Source organism: Micromonas commoda, chromosome 5, assembly GCF_000090985.2.
Source record: "Micromonas commoda chromosome 5, complete sequence".
In the NCBI taxonomy this organism is placed as follows: domain Eukaryota; kingdom Viridiplantae; phylum Chlorophyta; class Mamiellophyceae; order Mamiellales; family Mamiellaceae; genus Micromonas; species Micromonas commoda.
Window position 1 is genome coordinate 24,764 of NC_013042.1, and position 14,551 is coordinate 39,314.

Genomic DNA, 14,551 nt, shown 5'->3' on the forward strand with positions numbered 1-14,551 from the left:
ATTGGGGCGCGGCTGCGCGTGCCGTCGTGGAAGCGAGTGGTTGAAACCTCGCCAGGTCGCCTTCAGACCCCATAGGAAGGAGATGACGCGCTATGCCGACTACGGGTGCGTTCGACAACTCCCGCAACGGACCCTTCCGCGGGAGCCGGTTTTGGAAATTTTCCCCCCCTCCGGTCCATTTCGTGCGCTGACCTCCGCCCTCCCGCCAACCCCGCGACCACCACAGCGACGAGCCGACGACGATAGGGTACGATGACGACCTGCTGGTCGATGAATTCGCGTCCGTTCGGGTAAAGACCCTCCTGGACACGTACGATTCCCGGTACAAGACGTACCTGGACATCGACACGGTGGTGCGATCTCGCTCCGGGTCACCCGTCACGGGCGCGGGCCTGCGCAAGCGACCCCCGAGGCAGAAGCTCGCGGAGAAGATCGTGCTGGCACTCGGAGCCCCGGAGAGCGGCAGGGAGACCACGTGCGCCAAGCTCGCCAAGGAGTACGGGTTCACGCAGCTGTGCGTCGATGGGCTGCTGCGCGCGGAAATTGACGCGGAGACGCCCACGGGTCTGCACCTGATGGAGGACATGGAGGAGGGAATCCCGATCGAGACTGAGGTGCTGTGTTCGGTGGTGAAGGCCGCGATGGCCAAGGTTGGTGCCGAGGGCGGGTCACGCAAGTTCCTGCTGGACTGGTTCCCGAGGGACGTCCGCGAGGCGAAGGCTTTCGACGACCTCGTCGCGGGCATCGATTTCGTCCTCTTCTTTGACGTGGACCCGATGATGTCCGTGAGGGTCGAGGGATGCTATCCGGTGTTGCGCGAGAGGGAACCGAAGGAAGGTGATGAGGAGGACCTGCTTCGACGACAGTTCGAGGCGTTCGCGGCGTCGCGTGCTCCGGTGCTCAACTACTTCAAGGGTGAGGGCATGGCGCATCACCTGCGCTGGTCGGGGACAGAGGATGGCCGCGGGATCTTGGAGACGGAGGCGAGGGAGGCGTTGGCGGTGGAGAAGGTCGAGCCGTTGCCCATACTCACACCGGAGGAGTCCATCGCGGCTCACCCGGACGACGCGGTGGTTGACGACCTCGTGGACGGCCTCGCAGAAGACGCGCACGAGTTTCACGAGTTGGGCGGGCAAAGTCCGCGGTTCGTCACTAGACGAACAGCCCCGAGCGTGTTTTAGAGAGTAGTACTACAGGCTTAGGTGAAATGCAGAGATCTTTCATCATCATATTGAAATCGTCTGGATGACGTGGAGAGGCTATGGTCGTGATGCGCCGCTCTCTTATGATTCAGTGGAGGTCCTGGAACCTCGAAATATGTACCTTGATGTGGGCGCAAACTCGGGCTCGTCAAAAAAAAGAGCCCGTGTTCACTATTGGTGGGTGCAACCAGGACTATAAAAGTCGTCCCTTGAGGTCGCACGAGCGCCTTTTCGGCGCGAACGAGAAGCGGTATAGGATGCTGTCGGATGCTCCCGCGACCATTAAAAATTAGGCCGGGAGATCCTTGATGATCGCAGTCCTTGCCGCTCCTGCGGGTAAGCGTGACGGGTCGCAAACATTGCGGTAGCCGCCACTAGCTTGCGTCTCCTCAGTTCGTGAGAGACATGAGGGTGTGCTCAATAGTCGTACAGGAATATATACACCGCCGCGTGCCGTGGGACATGCGTATGGCGGAAGATATCGGAGTGGAAAACTTGGTCTTGCCGTGGGTGCTTAGGCAGAGAGCTTGGCCATCAGAAAGCTTGAAAAGTCTCCCTGCGCAGCGGCAGGGGGAGCAGGTGGCGGAGCCGGTGCGGCGTGCCTGGATTGCATAGACATCAGCCTCGAGCTTCGTTCGCTCTGCACCTGCGCGGGCGTCTTGCCTCCGTTCGGCTTGGCGACCATCGCGGCGAGAAGCTCGGGCGTGAGCAGCTGCGGCGAAGATCCCGTCTTGTGCGCCAGCGGCGCGGGCCTGACTGGGGCGGGCAAAACAGTGGCACCGTTTTCGGGCTGCTTGGGGATCTTGAGCATGGCCATGAGGTCGGGGGCGGATGCCGCGTGCACCGGAGGCACTTCCGCGCGGACCGGCGGTGACTGCCCGAGCATCTGCATGATGGCGTCACCCGCATCCTTTGGCGGGCTCGAAGACAGCGGCGCCGGCGCCGCGCCACCCATGAAGGTGGGCACCGGGAGAGCGTTCGGCGCGGGTGAGTTGCCAAAGGCTGGGCCGGCCCACCTGTTAGGCACGTCCTTCTCCCCGGGCTTGGCGTTGCCGCTGGCGGGTCTCGCCTTCTTGTCAGCCTTGGGCTGGCCGTTGGCGAGGGGCACCGGGAGTTGCTGCCCCCTCTGGAGCACCGCCTTGGGCGCGGGCACCTTCTTCTGCGCCTGCGCGGGCTGAGGAGGCTTCTTCTTGGACTTCTTACCCCCGCCGTTCGCGTTCTGCTGCGCCATGACCGGTTGCTGGTACTCGTACGTGAACTCGGGCCCCTGAGGCGGGGTCCCGCTTGCCAACCCGTACGTGTTCTCGTTCCCGTCGGTGTCGAAGAAGGGCACCAGATCCCGGCCAAAGCCGGGCATCTGCGGGCCATTATCGCTCGGCTTCGCTTGTGAAGCCGCAATCAGGGCGTCGACCATGAGATCGCCCTCGCCCCGGAACACCCTCGTCGTCGTCATCTCTCCCTCTGAGGAACCCTAAATAGTCTACGGGAATTCCCGCTTTTCTTTCGGTGTCGTCTCGTCCGCTCTCGCCGCACCGCGCGAGAGGCGACCTTCAGTTACGCGTTCGCGATGTTTCTACGAACGTGTGTGATCGACCGTGCGTCCAAACCGCGCCGGCGATGTGAGCTTTTTGTTCGCGCTGGCCCCCTCGGGTCCTTGCCGACTCTCGTGCCGCGCCTCTCTATAATGGGACGAAGCGCCTCGTCAGCTCCAAACAAAACGGACAGCCTGGATTTCGGGTCTCGAGGGTGTGAAGTATTTTTGCCCATACGTCGGCAACGGTATTTACGTCAAACTCCCATGACCGATTCCCTGTTCCGGTAGGATCCGGTCGATAAATAATGACAGAAAACTTTTAGCGAGCTTCTGCTCTCTTCCAGTGGATTCGATGTCATTTCACAGTCCCGGACCCCAGCTTCGACCAACACGGGCCTGTATGGCGACGATGGCCCCTCGTCATGGCCTGATACTCTTTGCGCTCGTGTTTGTATGCTTGTTCGGCTTCGCCGGCGCCATGAACCCCACCCCCGAGCACGATAACGGCCACGGGGAGATCCAGATCACCGAGCACGAGATCGACGCCTACGTCGAGGGCAACACCGTGGACATCGACAGCGCGCACCGAAAGGGGCTCCCGCACCGCGGCGTGTGGGCCGTGGTCATTGACGGCAAGAAGCGCGTCGTATTGATCAGACGCGGCAAGGACACGGTGACCTGCCCGGGGACGTGGAGCATCGTGGGCGAGCACAACGACCCTGGGGAGTCCTACTTTGAAGCGCTGCGAAGGGGCGTCGAGGAGGAGCTCGGCCTGACCTGGGCGACGGACGTGGAGGCGCACTGGGAGCTGGACCCGAGCGCCAGTCTTCTGAACATCACGTACTGGGACAAGTTCAGGGAGGAGGTGCAGAGGAGGGACCTGCAGTGGACCATGCCGTACGTCGTCGCGCTGAAGAAAGGCGCCGAGATAAACGTGGACCACAAGGAGGTGGACGACGTGCTCCTCATGCCGTTCGACGCGTTCATGCCGTGGTGGGGTCAACACGGTCACGAGATTTGTCGCACCGCCACCGCACACGTCGCCAAGTTCGGGGGCGTGAAGACCAGGCCCGACACTCCAGACTCTTTCGCGGTGGGTTCCATCGGAGACTTCACCGGCAGGCAGGTGCTACGCGCGTTCAACGCGTACAAAGACGGGATGAAGCAGAGGCGTCAGGAGAAGAAGGAGAAGAAGGAGGCGGCAAAGCACGGGCATGAGGTGCACGACGAACTTTGACCGATGAGCCCGAACCTAGCCGCTAGCGCGCCTGAAACTAACACAGCAACTAATTTACTGAAGCTATTTCAGCTGCGGATAAGCACTCTCGCTCGCGCCGCCTTGTCCGGTCGCTCGAGGCGTATCGCGATGTTAGCGACGGTCTTGCGATCATCTGTTAGTCCGACGGTCGCACCACGCGCGTGCCGCGGGAATGTGGACCGACCGACCCCTGTGAGGGCGCTCACCATACGCGGTCGATGCCCCGTGGGCCCAGCCGCGTCCGGACGCGACGACGCGGGCGAGACGTCGCGGCTGGGAAGGAGGCAATCCGCGATGGCCATCGCAACGGTCCTGTCCGGCATCGATGCATCCAGTGATTTCGTCCGCGCGGACCCGGGTGCGGGGCAGGGCATTCCGGCGGTCACACACACCGTGTTCTTGGACGTTGGGCTTTGCGATTCCATCGTCCGGGCCGATCGTGCCCTCGGCAACAAGGGAGGCGTGTGCACCTCGCCGGAGACTTTGGGGCGGATCACCATCGGTCTGTACGGCAACCTAGTACCCAACATCGTGCGTAACTTCGTGTCGTTGTGCGAGGCATCCCCGGGAGAGGGCTACGCCGGCACGGTTTTTCACAGGGTGAAGCCCGGCGAATACGTGCTCGCAGGGCAGGCGGGGAGCTACAGGCTGGGACAGGTCCAGACGCCCGGGTTCGATTCGAACCCGGAGATGCTCTCGTCCGCGTCGTTCAGGGAGAGGCACCTGAGCCCCGGGACGGTGTCCCTCGCGGTGGGGGCGGCGACGGGGGAAGGGGACGGCAACGGAGGGTACAGCCCGGCGAGGTCCGCCGGGACTGAGTTTCTCATCACGACGGGACCGGCTCCGGCTCCTTCGCTGGACGGTGAGAACGTGGTGTTCGGGAGGGTGCTCAAGGGTATGGACGTGGTGACGAGGATCGCGGCGGTTCCAACGTTCAGACCCAGCGGCAACAGCATCGCGTGGAACCAGGTTGCCGAGTGGCTACGGGACGAGAGAGCCGCAAAAGCGCGAGAGAGCTGGAGCAAACCAACACAAGCCATCGTCATCACCGACGCCGGGGTCCTCACGCGACCGGATCCCGTGACGTGAGGCTAGCACTAGATTAGAGCGAAATTCATAACCCTTACACTTAATAAAAACGCCCCCTCACGGAGCGTTGGCCTTGGTCTTGGGGGAGCCGTTATCGGTATCGGAGTCCTCATCCCCTACGGCTTGAATCATGGCCTCACTCGCGCTATGCGGCAGCGGCGCATTGGGCCTGTGCACGAACCTTCGAATCGTCGAGCGCATGAACCCCGCGAGCGTGTCAGGCTCATTCTCATACAGGTGCATCAGTCCCCCCGCGGTGACGCAGAAGAGCGCGAGCTCGGCGTGCGGCACCCGAGGTAGGAGCTTCTTGTCAATTACGGTGCTCGCAAACGAGTCAAATGCTCGGGGCATGAGGTAGAGCGCCAGCTCGGCTCTCCTGCTCTTCTTCTCCAGAAGAAGGGACTGCGCAGCGACGATTCCGGCGAAGTAGTACATCGCCCTGTGGTCTCGTTGGAAGATTCTCCGGGACACACACGCCGTTCCCATGTAGAGCGCCACAAACGCTGAGATGAACGACGTCGACCTGACGGTGGCAGTCGTCGCCTTGAACACGGTACCGACAGGATCCCTCAGCGCCTTCGCGGCGTTGAGGATCGCGAACGGCACGAGGTGGATGGACAGGTAGAAGGGAAAGCACTTCCGGAAGGTATCCTTCGCGGACATGGCCATGTGCAACGTGCAACCCGGGCATCCCGTACTCCGGTGCATCAGCTGGCACGGCACGCACCTGACCTCCTCGCCCACCACGGGTCCGAACGCGTCCATCGCCCCGGTCACACTTCGCGCCGCGAGTGCCGGTCTCAGATCCACGTGTTTACCGTTGCACTGGTCCTTGATCAGCCCGAGGGTCTCCTTATCGATCGGACCCGCCCTCACTATGAAGTTCCAGAACCCCGCGTCGAGGGTGTCGGGTCGCATGACGTACGCGTACATGACCTGCGCCGAGGACATGGCGAACAGCAGAATGTCCCCGTGCGACCAGTGCGAGCCCCAGAAGTGAAACCTGTTGTTGTTCTTCTGGCTCGCGTACGCGCCCTGCGCCAGCCGGGCCATCAGGTAGAGCGCAAACGTCCGGCGCTTCTTTCGCTTGAGGAAAAGTGACGAGAGCCCACCCATCGCGCCCGCGACCGCCGCGGCCTTCTTGGGAGAGAAACCGAGGCGGTTGCACATGTTACATCTCACGATGTGATACCCGCCCGTGAACGCGCCAAGAAAGAGCCCCAGTCTTACCGCATCCTCTCGGTAGTGCGTGTGATTCTCGCCAATTAGCTTTTCGAGCTTCAGCACGTCCCTCGGACTTTTCCCTCGCATCAGCCCCAACCCGCGCGTGAACACCGCCACGCCCGCCCTCACCATGTACGCGAGCACGAATGATCGCCAGAAGCTCGTCGCCGCATGTTCCATGCACGTCGCCCCGATGTGACCGCAGGGGCACATCCCCATCATCTCGGCGCTTCCGTGTTTCCTGTGCCTCGATCGCACGGGGCTGCCAGGCCCGCTGCCGTGGAGTTTACCCAGCGCCGCGACGAGCTCGCGCGACGTGGACTCCAGGCGCCGCTGCGTTTCCTCGAGCTTGGCTCGGAGCTCCTCATCGCCCTTGTCCCCGCGACCCATCTCTGCCGCGGTTCCGCTCCCTCGGGTCTGACGCTATCCATCCCTAGCCAAGGAAGAATCCAACAACGTGGATTTCCGGCGCTCCAAATCTTGGACATGGACAGATGGACGAATTCTTGAGAAGATCGGCTCTGCCGAAGAAAAACCGATACCGACGCTTGGCCACCTGAAAGGTCCACTTCTCCTCACGCCGCCCTTCCCCACCCGCAGTATCCACCACCCCCACGATGTCGCTGAACACCACGGAGAGCGGCGGAAGCCACCATCACCACGACGTGCTGACCGCCCTCTGCGATTTGCCAGCAATGCGCGAGGTCTACACTGTGGAATACGTGTGGTGCGTTAAAAACACCCCTTTTCCAACCCCAGCAGCGCCCCTTCGTAGCCTCGTCTCGATGTCCGCGGCTCCATTATTACGACCCGATACGACCGCAGGTTGGGAGGCGATTTGGATCTTCGCAGTAAGACCCGCACGCTCGAAGGCCCATTCCGCAGTGTGGAGGACTTACCAGCTTGGAACTACGACGGTTCTTCGACCAACCAGGCTCCTGGCCAGGACTCCGAGGTGATACTCGTCCCTCGAAAGGTATACCGCGACCCCTTCAGGGCGACCGCGATGGACAAAGACCACATACTCGACCACGACAGGAAAAACTCCTCCGTGCACAACAGGGCGCTCTACGTCGAGCATCGATCGCTGGACAAGCCGGCGCTCTCGCCCGTGGCGGAACCCGAGCGGAGCTCAGCGACCCGCCCCGAGATACTCGACGGCTGCCGCAACCTCCTCGTCATGTGCGATACCTACGAACCGAGCGGACGACCCATCCCGACCAACACCCGTGCGGCCGCGAACGCCATCTTCACCCTCCCGGAGGTTTCGTGCGAGGAGCCTTGGTTCGGCATCGAGCAGGAATACACTTTGCTGGACTCGACAACGCGCTGGCCCCTCGGATGGCCCAAGGGTGGCTATCCGGCTCCGCAAGGACCCTACTACTGCGGTATCGGTGCGGACAGGATGTTCGGACGAAAAATCGCTGACGCCCACTACAGAGCATGCCACTATGCCGGTTTGTCCGTCTCTGGGATCAACGCTGAGGTCATGCCCGGCCAATGGGAATTCCAGGTTGGGCCGTGCGTAGGCATTGACGCCGGTGATCAGCTCTGGATGGCGAGATACATCCTCCAGCGCGTTTGCGAGTTGACCGGCGACGTCGTGGTCACGTACGATCCCAAACCCGTGCCGGGCGACTGGAACGGAGCGGGTGCACACTGCAACTACTCCACCAGATCCATGCGAGAGAAGCGACTCGGAGGCATGAACGAGATTGAGCGAGCCATCCGCCTCCTCGAGGATCGCCACGCGGTTCACATCGCCGCTTACGGCCCGGGGAACGAGCGAAGACTCACCGGCAAGCACGAGACTGGCGCCATGGACACATTCACCTGGGGTATCGCAGACAGAGGCGCCAGCATCAGGGTTGGCAATGAGACCGCCAGCACTGGAGCTGGGTATTTGGAGGACCGCAGGCCCAGCGCCAACAGCGACCCGTACGCCGTCACTTCCCTCCTCGCGGAGACCACCCTGGCAAGATCGTGGTGCAGCGAGCAAGGCAGCAGCAGTTACGATGCGCGCAACGTTCTCGGCGGTCTCTCCGAGGCTCTCAAGTCGGCCAAGCTGTCAAACGCGGCGTCTTCGCTTGAGGACGACGATTCCTCCACCGCGGAGGTTGACCAGAGCTTCAAGTCCAAGTCCAGCCAAGCGGGGTCCGGCAACATGTACGAGTTCGGGGTGCCGATCACCCCGGAGAAGACGCCGCCGCCCGAGACGCTGCAGGAGTATTTGACCCGCCCCGCGACAGTGGATTCGAAGGGGCGGGTGCACCGTTCCCCAATCGGCGATGACGGGAGCCTGTGAAGTCTCCTACCCCCTCGTACAGAACGAACAAGCAACGGAGGTTGTCATCTCTCTACTGCAGAAGTAGAATGAGCATTAAGGCGTGGTGATTGACCCCGACATCATCGCGCTTTGATGATTTCTGCTGCCGCAAAGCGACGGTCTTCGACGATAACGACCAACGAGTGTGAATCAAAACGTTGTTACAAAACTGAAACCTGTCAACTGCTCACTTGAGAACCACGTCCGCACTCGTGTCGATCTCGTTGTCCGGCTCGTCCCCCCCGCCCCTCGCGCCGTGCGCCTGCGCGTCCCACATCTCCTTATACTTGCCACCCTTCGCGAGGAGTTCATGGTGGCTCCCCTGCTCCACGATTTTCCCACCCTCAAGAACGGCAATCTTATCACAGTGCATCGCGGTGGACAGCCTGTGCGCTATGAGGATGGTGGTCCTCCCGCTCATGAGGTTGTCCAGGGTGTCCATGATACCAGCCTCCGTCTTGGTGTCCAGGGCAGAAGTAGCCTCGTCCATGAGCACGACCCCGGCACCCTTCAGAAACGCCCTCGCGAGGGCAACCCGCTGCTTCTCCCCGCCGCTCAGCTTCAGCCCTCGCTCCCCAACCTTGGTCTGGTACCCGTCCTTCATGGTCATAACCGGATCGTGAATCGCCGCCGCGCGCGCCGCCTCGTGCACCTGAGCCTCGGTGACCTCACCTTCTCCGCCCTCCTTTCCGTACGCGATGTTGTAGTAGATCGTGTCGTTGAACAGCACGGTGTCTTGGGGCACAACCCCGATCTCGCGGCGCAGCGACCTGGCCTGAACCTCCCGGGTGTCCTGGCCCCCCAGCTTCACCGAACCGGACTGAACGTCGTACAGGCGATAGAGCAGCCTGAGCACCGTGCTCTTGCCGCTGCCACTCGCGCCGACGAGCGCCAGGGAGCTACCCGCGGGCACCTTGAAAGAGAGCCCGTGCAGGATATCCGCTCGCCCCGCCTTTGAACCGCCGCCGTACCCAAACCCGACGTCGGAAAACTCAATGTCCAAACCCCCGGGCGGGACCACCAGCGGGGGCGCGCCGGGCTTGTCCACCACGTCCGCTGACTGCTCCAGGAGCTTGAATATGGAGGTCATGTCGATCAAAGACTGCCTGGTCTCCCTGTAAACCGTGCCGAAGAAGTTGAGGGGCACGGAGAGTTGGAACAGCAAGCCGTTGACCATGACCAGGTCGCCGACGGTGAGCTCCCCTCGCGCGACGCCGCCCGCGCACAGGAGCATGGCCGCCGAGAGGGACGCCGAGAATATGGCGTTCTGGCCAAAGTTGAGCGCGGAGAGTGAGGTCTGAGTCTTTATCGCCGCCTTCTCGTATCCCCTGAGGCACTCGTCGTATCTGTTGTTCTCGTGCGCCTCGTTGTTGAAGTACTTCACGGTCTCGTAGTTTAGGAGCGAATCCATGCTCCTGTTTCCAGCCTCGTTGTCCATTTTGTTCATCTCCTTGCGGAACTGGGTGCGCCACTGCGTCACCCCCACGGTGAATGCCCCGTACGCCCCGATGGTTCCCACGGTGAGCACCGCAAACTCGGGCCCGAGCCTGGTTCCAAGGATGTAGGACACCAGCCCAATCTCAAACGCGGTGGGCGCCACGTTGAACACCATGGAGTTGAGGATGAATTGGATACCTCGAGTCCCTCGCTCGATGGTCCGCGTCACCGCCCCGGTCTGCCTGGACATGTGCCACTGCAGGTCCAGGTTGTGCAGGTGGTCGAACACCCGCAGCGCCACGCCCCGGATGGACGCCTGCGCCACCTTGGAGAAGACTGAGTTTTGGAGCTCTTTGCAAAAGTTGGCACCCGCGCGGGCCACGCCGTACCCACCCAGCATGGCCGCGGGGGTGAGACCGATGACAGCCGCGGGGAGAGCCGCGACAGCCTCCGGCCCGGTCGCCGCACCCGCGCCCGCGATCGCCAACGCGTCCACCGCATATTTGAACATGAAGGGTGTCCCGACGTTGAGGAACTTGGACGCGACCAGGAGGGAGAGGGCTCCCACGACCCTGGTGCGATGCTCGGGGTTGTCCTTTGGCCACACGTACGGGAGGAGGGTGCGGAGGATTTTGAGGTCTATGTCCTTCTCCGTATCCGCGACAGCCTTCTTAACAGCCGCGGCCGCCTTGGACGAAACCTCCGGGGGCTTCGAGTCCTCCCCGCCCTTCCCGGCTGCGGCGAGGAGCGCGCGGGATTCGGTGGACAGTCTGCGGATGTCCCCCAACCGCGTCGGGGAACGCCGCGCGGGGGACCCCGACGCGAGCCCCCTGAGGCGCGAGGCGAGGTGTTCGCGCCGGTCCAGTCGCGTGGCACGCCCGTGTGCGGTGACTTCGGACGCGAAGCCTCCGAACCCGCGCGTCCACGCCCGCGATGCGCTCGCCGCGTCGGATCGAGCCCAGATGACATTTCTCGCGGCCACCCCGCGCCAGTACCCGACGTCGCCAGTCCACGCTGGTGTCGATGACACGGGCCCCAACGCCCGCGACGCCAGCGACCCGACGCGTCGAAGCGCTCTCGACGAGGAGGACATCGCTCGGGAACGGTGCCCCGCGGCAACCTGCCAACTCCTGCGCCGCGATTGAGTGTGCTCACAGCTTCCCGCCCCCGTTCAGTTCGCGCCCAACTGCCCACGCAAAACCTGGAAAAAACCACGTGGGCACCCGGCGTGCGCCAGTGTCGGGGCGCGCGGGGCGAGGGGCCAGGCGTCATGAACGAATTGAAAGCCAGAGCACTTCAGCTGTTGCGCGCATCGGCGGATGCCCCTTCGGCGACGTCGCCCCGGGCGGGCGCGGGCGACGATCCATCGACCCCCAGCAGCTCGTCCAAGAAGGGCACCACCCCATCGAAGCAGGGCGCGAAGAAGCGAACGCCCGGCGGCGGCACCCCGGTCACTCCGGGGACGGTCGGATCCACCCCGGGGACCCCCGGCGGGACCGGGGGAAGCGGTCGGAAGGGAAAGGGCCGCGCGAGGTTCGCCGAGTTCTGGCCCCGGGACGTCGTCCGCGAGGGCCTCCGCGAGCAGCACCTGCACGAGGGGAAGATCCGGGTCAATCCCCACCGGCGCCAGGAAGCCTACGTGTCCCTCGAGGGTGTTCCGCACGACGTCAAGATCGACGGGTACGCGGCGCAGAACAGGGTCATCGACGGTGACACGGTCGTGTTCGCGATCGACCCGATAGAGGACTGGCCCGCGCTGATGGAGGAAAAGACCCCGAGGAAGGCAAGCCGGGGCGGGCGCGGCGCCACTGGCGACGGGGCGGCGCCCGAGGCACCCGCGTTCCGCGCCGAGGCCGGGGCGGGCGCCGGGTTGGGCGAGGACGACGCGGAGGGTGGCGAGGGTGACGCGTACTGGAAGACGGTGGACGCGGAGGACGACTACGGCGATGACGACCTCGACCTGGACGACGATCCATACGACGAAGACGTCCTCCCCGGGCGAGTGAGACGCCTGGCCATCGGGGGAGGCCTCGTCGACGCGGCGGGTCCGGTCAAACCCCCGAGCATCGCCACCCTCGCCGTCGCGGCTCGCCGGGGCGGGGTGAACGGAACCCCGCTTCGTCCCACGGGCAGGGTGGTGGCCGTCTCGCAGACCAGCCCGAGACGCGAGACGGTGGTGGGCTACGTCGGGTTCGCCGAGGAAGAATTCGGCTTCGGCGGGGGTAGAAACGGTAAAGGGGGCACCGGCGTCCCGACTCGAAACCCGGAAGGGGGCACCGGCACCCCGGCGTCACGCAAAGGGAAGGAGGAGAGGTACCCGGACAACATCCCGCCGCTTCGACTGTACCCGACGGACCCTAAGCTGCCGTGGATGATCGTGGACATGTCCCCGTCGTTCCTCCCGGCTCCCATCGCGGCGCTCGCCGTCGAGAACGGCGGCGCGGGTCTGAAGGGGATTCTCGTCAGCGCGAGGGTGTCCAAGTGGTCCACGTCGTACGTCTGGCCCCACTGCCAGCTGAGGGAGTCGCTCGGGATGGCCGGTGAGCTCGAGACCGAGACCGCGGCGCTCGTGGCGGAGAATAACATCCTCGGCGTGGAGGACTTCACCGAAGCCGCGCTCGCGTGCCTCCCCGCGGTTCCCCCGAAGGAATCGGGGCTCACGTGGAAGGTTCCCGAAGCGGAACGGGCGGCGAGGAGGGACTTCACGGGTGTGAGGGTGGCGTCCATCGACCCCCCGACCGCCCGTGACCTCGACGATGCCCTCCACGCGGAGACGCGACCGGATGGGACTCTGGTCGTCGGCGTTCACATCGCCGACGTGAGCCACTTCATCCCCGCGGGGTCTGCGTTGGACAAGGAGGCACAGCAGAGGGCGACGTCCACGTACTTGGTGCAGAGGGTGATGCCGATGCTTCCGAGGCTACTGTGTGAGGACCTGTGCTCGCTCAACCCCGGGGTGGAGCGTCTGACGTTCAGCGTGGAATGGGAGATGACGCCAGATGGGGTCGTCAAGAGCGAGTGGTTCGGCCGCGGCATCATCAAGTCGTGCGCAAAACTGGACTACGGTGTCGCTCAGAGGGTCATCGAAGCTCGGGACGAGGGTCGTACCGGCGTAGACGAACTTTTGGAGGCGGTGAACGACCCCTCGGGCCCCGTCAAGGTTGGCCCCGAGGATGGCGGACCCGGGTCGTGGGATCCATCGGCGGTGGCGGAGACTATCAGTCTGCTGAACACCGCGGCTCGAGCGATGCGGCGGAGGCGGTTCGAGGGTGGCGCGGTCCGACTGGATCAGAGCAAGCTTTCGTTCGAGATTGATCCCGACACGGGTAACCCCCGCGGGGCCAGCGCGTACGTCATCAGGGAGAGTAACAAGCTGGTGGAGGAGTGGATGCTGATGGCGAACAACGCGGTGGCGACTTTCATCGCCGACGCGTACCCGGACCGGGCCATGCTTCGATGCCACCCGGAGCCGAACGAGCGAAAGATGGGGGAGCTGGAGCAATTCTCCAGGGAGCAGGGGATCGACATCGACGCCTCGTCGTCCAGGGCCCTCCACCTGTCCCTGCAACGCCTGAAGGAACAGTCCGCCGACGCGTACGAGGTGGCGCAGCTGATGGCGACGCTCCCCATGCAGCTCGCCAGGTACTTCTGCACGGGGTGCCAGGATGAGGACTCGTGGGGGCACTACGCGCTGGCCATGGACCGATACACGCACTTCACGTCGCCCATCAGGAGATACCCCGACGTCGTGGTGCACAGGCTGCTCGCGGCTGCGCTCGAGGCTGGCTTCCGGGGCCGCGGGAACAAAAAGCACCCGAGGGCGCCGAAGCGGGCGGACATCAACGCCGCCGCCAAGAAGTTCGGGATTCCAAAGTCCGACAAGCTCCAGGCGATCGCCGATCACTGCAACGAGCGCAAGCTGGCCGCCAAGAACTGTCAAGACGGCAGCATGCACGCCTACCTCTGCGCGTTTCTCCGGGCGTCGCCGCAGTGCGTATCGGGAATCGTCCGCGCGGTGGGCAGGAAGTACCTCTGCGTCTTTGTCCCCGCGTACGGCATGGAGGTGAGGGTACAGATGGACGGGGCCCGGCACGTCGCGGTCACGCAGGAGGAAGGTGCCGGTCCCGACGCGTCGCCTGCGTCGGTGACGGTCGAGTGGGCGTCGGAAGTTGACGCCGGGACGATTGCGACGGCGACGGACGGAAGCAAGTCGACGAGCAAAGCCGACCGGAAGAAGGCGATGCGCGACACTCGGGGCGCGCGGGGGCGGTTCTTGAACTCGACCGAGGAGGAGGAGGGTGCGATCCGGGAGTATGTCAACGGACGCGGGGTGCTCCCGGCGCCCGCGCTAGAGATTCCGGCGACGATACGTCCGGTGCAACGAGTCTGCCTGCTGCTGGGCGCCCGCTTTCGAGAAAGAGCCAAGCCGGAGGTCACGGCGCTTCTGTTGCTGAAGAATCCGTTGTGGACGGAGGCGTGAA

The 14,551-nt window shown here is 63.8% G+C and overlaps 7 protein-coding genes across 7 annotated transcripts; 4 read left to right on the forward strand and 3 right to left on the reverse strand.

Moving 5' to 3' along the window:
- The first annotated feature begins 9 nt into the window (after window positions 1–9).
- On the forward strand, window positions 10–1,228 carry MICPUN_105524 (adenylate kinase). Its single transcript, XM_002501937.1, has 2 exons — window positions 10–105; window positions 227–1,228. Exons 1-2 carry the CDS (start codon window positions 83–85, stop codon window positions 1,179–1,181), a joined length of 978 nt encoding a protein of 325 aa, XP_002501983.1. The 5' UTR covers window positions 10–82; the 3' UTR covers window positions 1,182–1,228.
- Window positions 1,204–2,871, reverse strand: MICPUN_58283 (hypothetical protein). Its single transcript, XM_002502310.1, has one exon. The coding sequence runs from the start codon at window positions 2,653–2,655 to the stop codon at window positions 1,717–1,719; it is 939 nt and encodes a 312-aa protein (XP_002502356.1). The 5' UTR covers window positions 2,656–2,871; the 3' UTR covers window positions 1,204–1,716.
- Window positions 2,872–3,111: 240 nt separating this feature from the next.
- On the forward strand, window positions 3,112–5,125 carry MICPUN_113352 (predicted protein). Its single transcript, XM_002501938.1, has 2 exons — window positions 3,112–3,955; window positions 4,046–5,125. The coding sequence occupies exons 1-2, from the start codon at window positions 3,146–3,148 to the stop codon at window positions 5,081–5,083; spliced, it is 1,848 nt and encodes a 615-aa protein (XP_002501984.1). The 5' UTR covers window positions 3,112–3,145; the 3' UTR covers window positions 5,084–5,125.
- On the reverse strand, window positions 5,009–6,697 carry MICPUN_58285 (predicted protein; the record flags this gene model as incomplete). The annotated part of the gene is made up of 1 exon (XM_002502311.1): window positions 5,009–6,697. One exon carries the CDS (start codon window positions 6,695–6,697, stop codon window positions 5,141–5,143), a length of 1,557 nt encoding a protein of 518 aa, XP_002502357.1. The 3' UTR covers window positions 5,009–5,140.
- Window positions 6,698–6,924: 227 nt separating this feature from the next.
- On the forward strand, window positions 6,925–8,612 carry MICPUN_58286 (glutamine synthetase; the record flags this gene model as incomplete). Its single annotated transcript, XM_002501939.1, has 2 exons — window positions 6,925–7,034; window positions 7,133–8,612. The coding sequence occupies 2 exons, from the start codon at window positions 6,925–6,927 to the stop codon at window positions 8,610–8,612; spliced, it is 1,590 nt and encodes a 529-aa protein (XP_002501985.1).
- A 168-nt stretch (window positions 8,613–8,780) lies between these two features.
- On the reverse strand, window positions 8,781–11,163 carry MICPUN_58287 (ATP-binding cassette superfamily; the record flags this gene model as incomplete). The annotated part of the gene is made up of 1 exon (XM_002502312.1): window positions 8,781–11,163. One exon carries the CDS (start codon window positions 11,161–11,163, stop codon window positions 8,821–8,823), a length of 2,343 nt encoding a protein of 780 aa, XP_002502358.1. The 3' UTR covers window positions 8,781–8,820.
- Window positions 11,164–11,340: 177 nt separating this feature from the next.
- MICPUN_58288 (predicted protein) lies at window positions 11,341–14,550 on the forward strand (the record flags this gene model as incomplete). The annotated part of the gene is made up of 1 exon (XM_002501940.1): window positions 11,341–14,550. The coding sequence occupies one exon, from the start codon at window positions 11,341–11,343 to the stop codon at window positions 14,548–14,550; it is 3,210 nt and encodes a 1,069-aa protein (XP_002501986.1).
- Between the last annotated feature and the right edge of the window lies 1 nt (window position 14,551).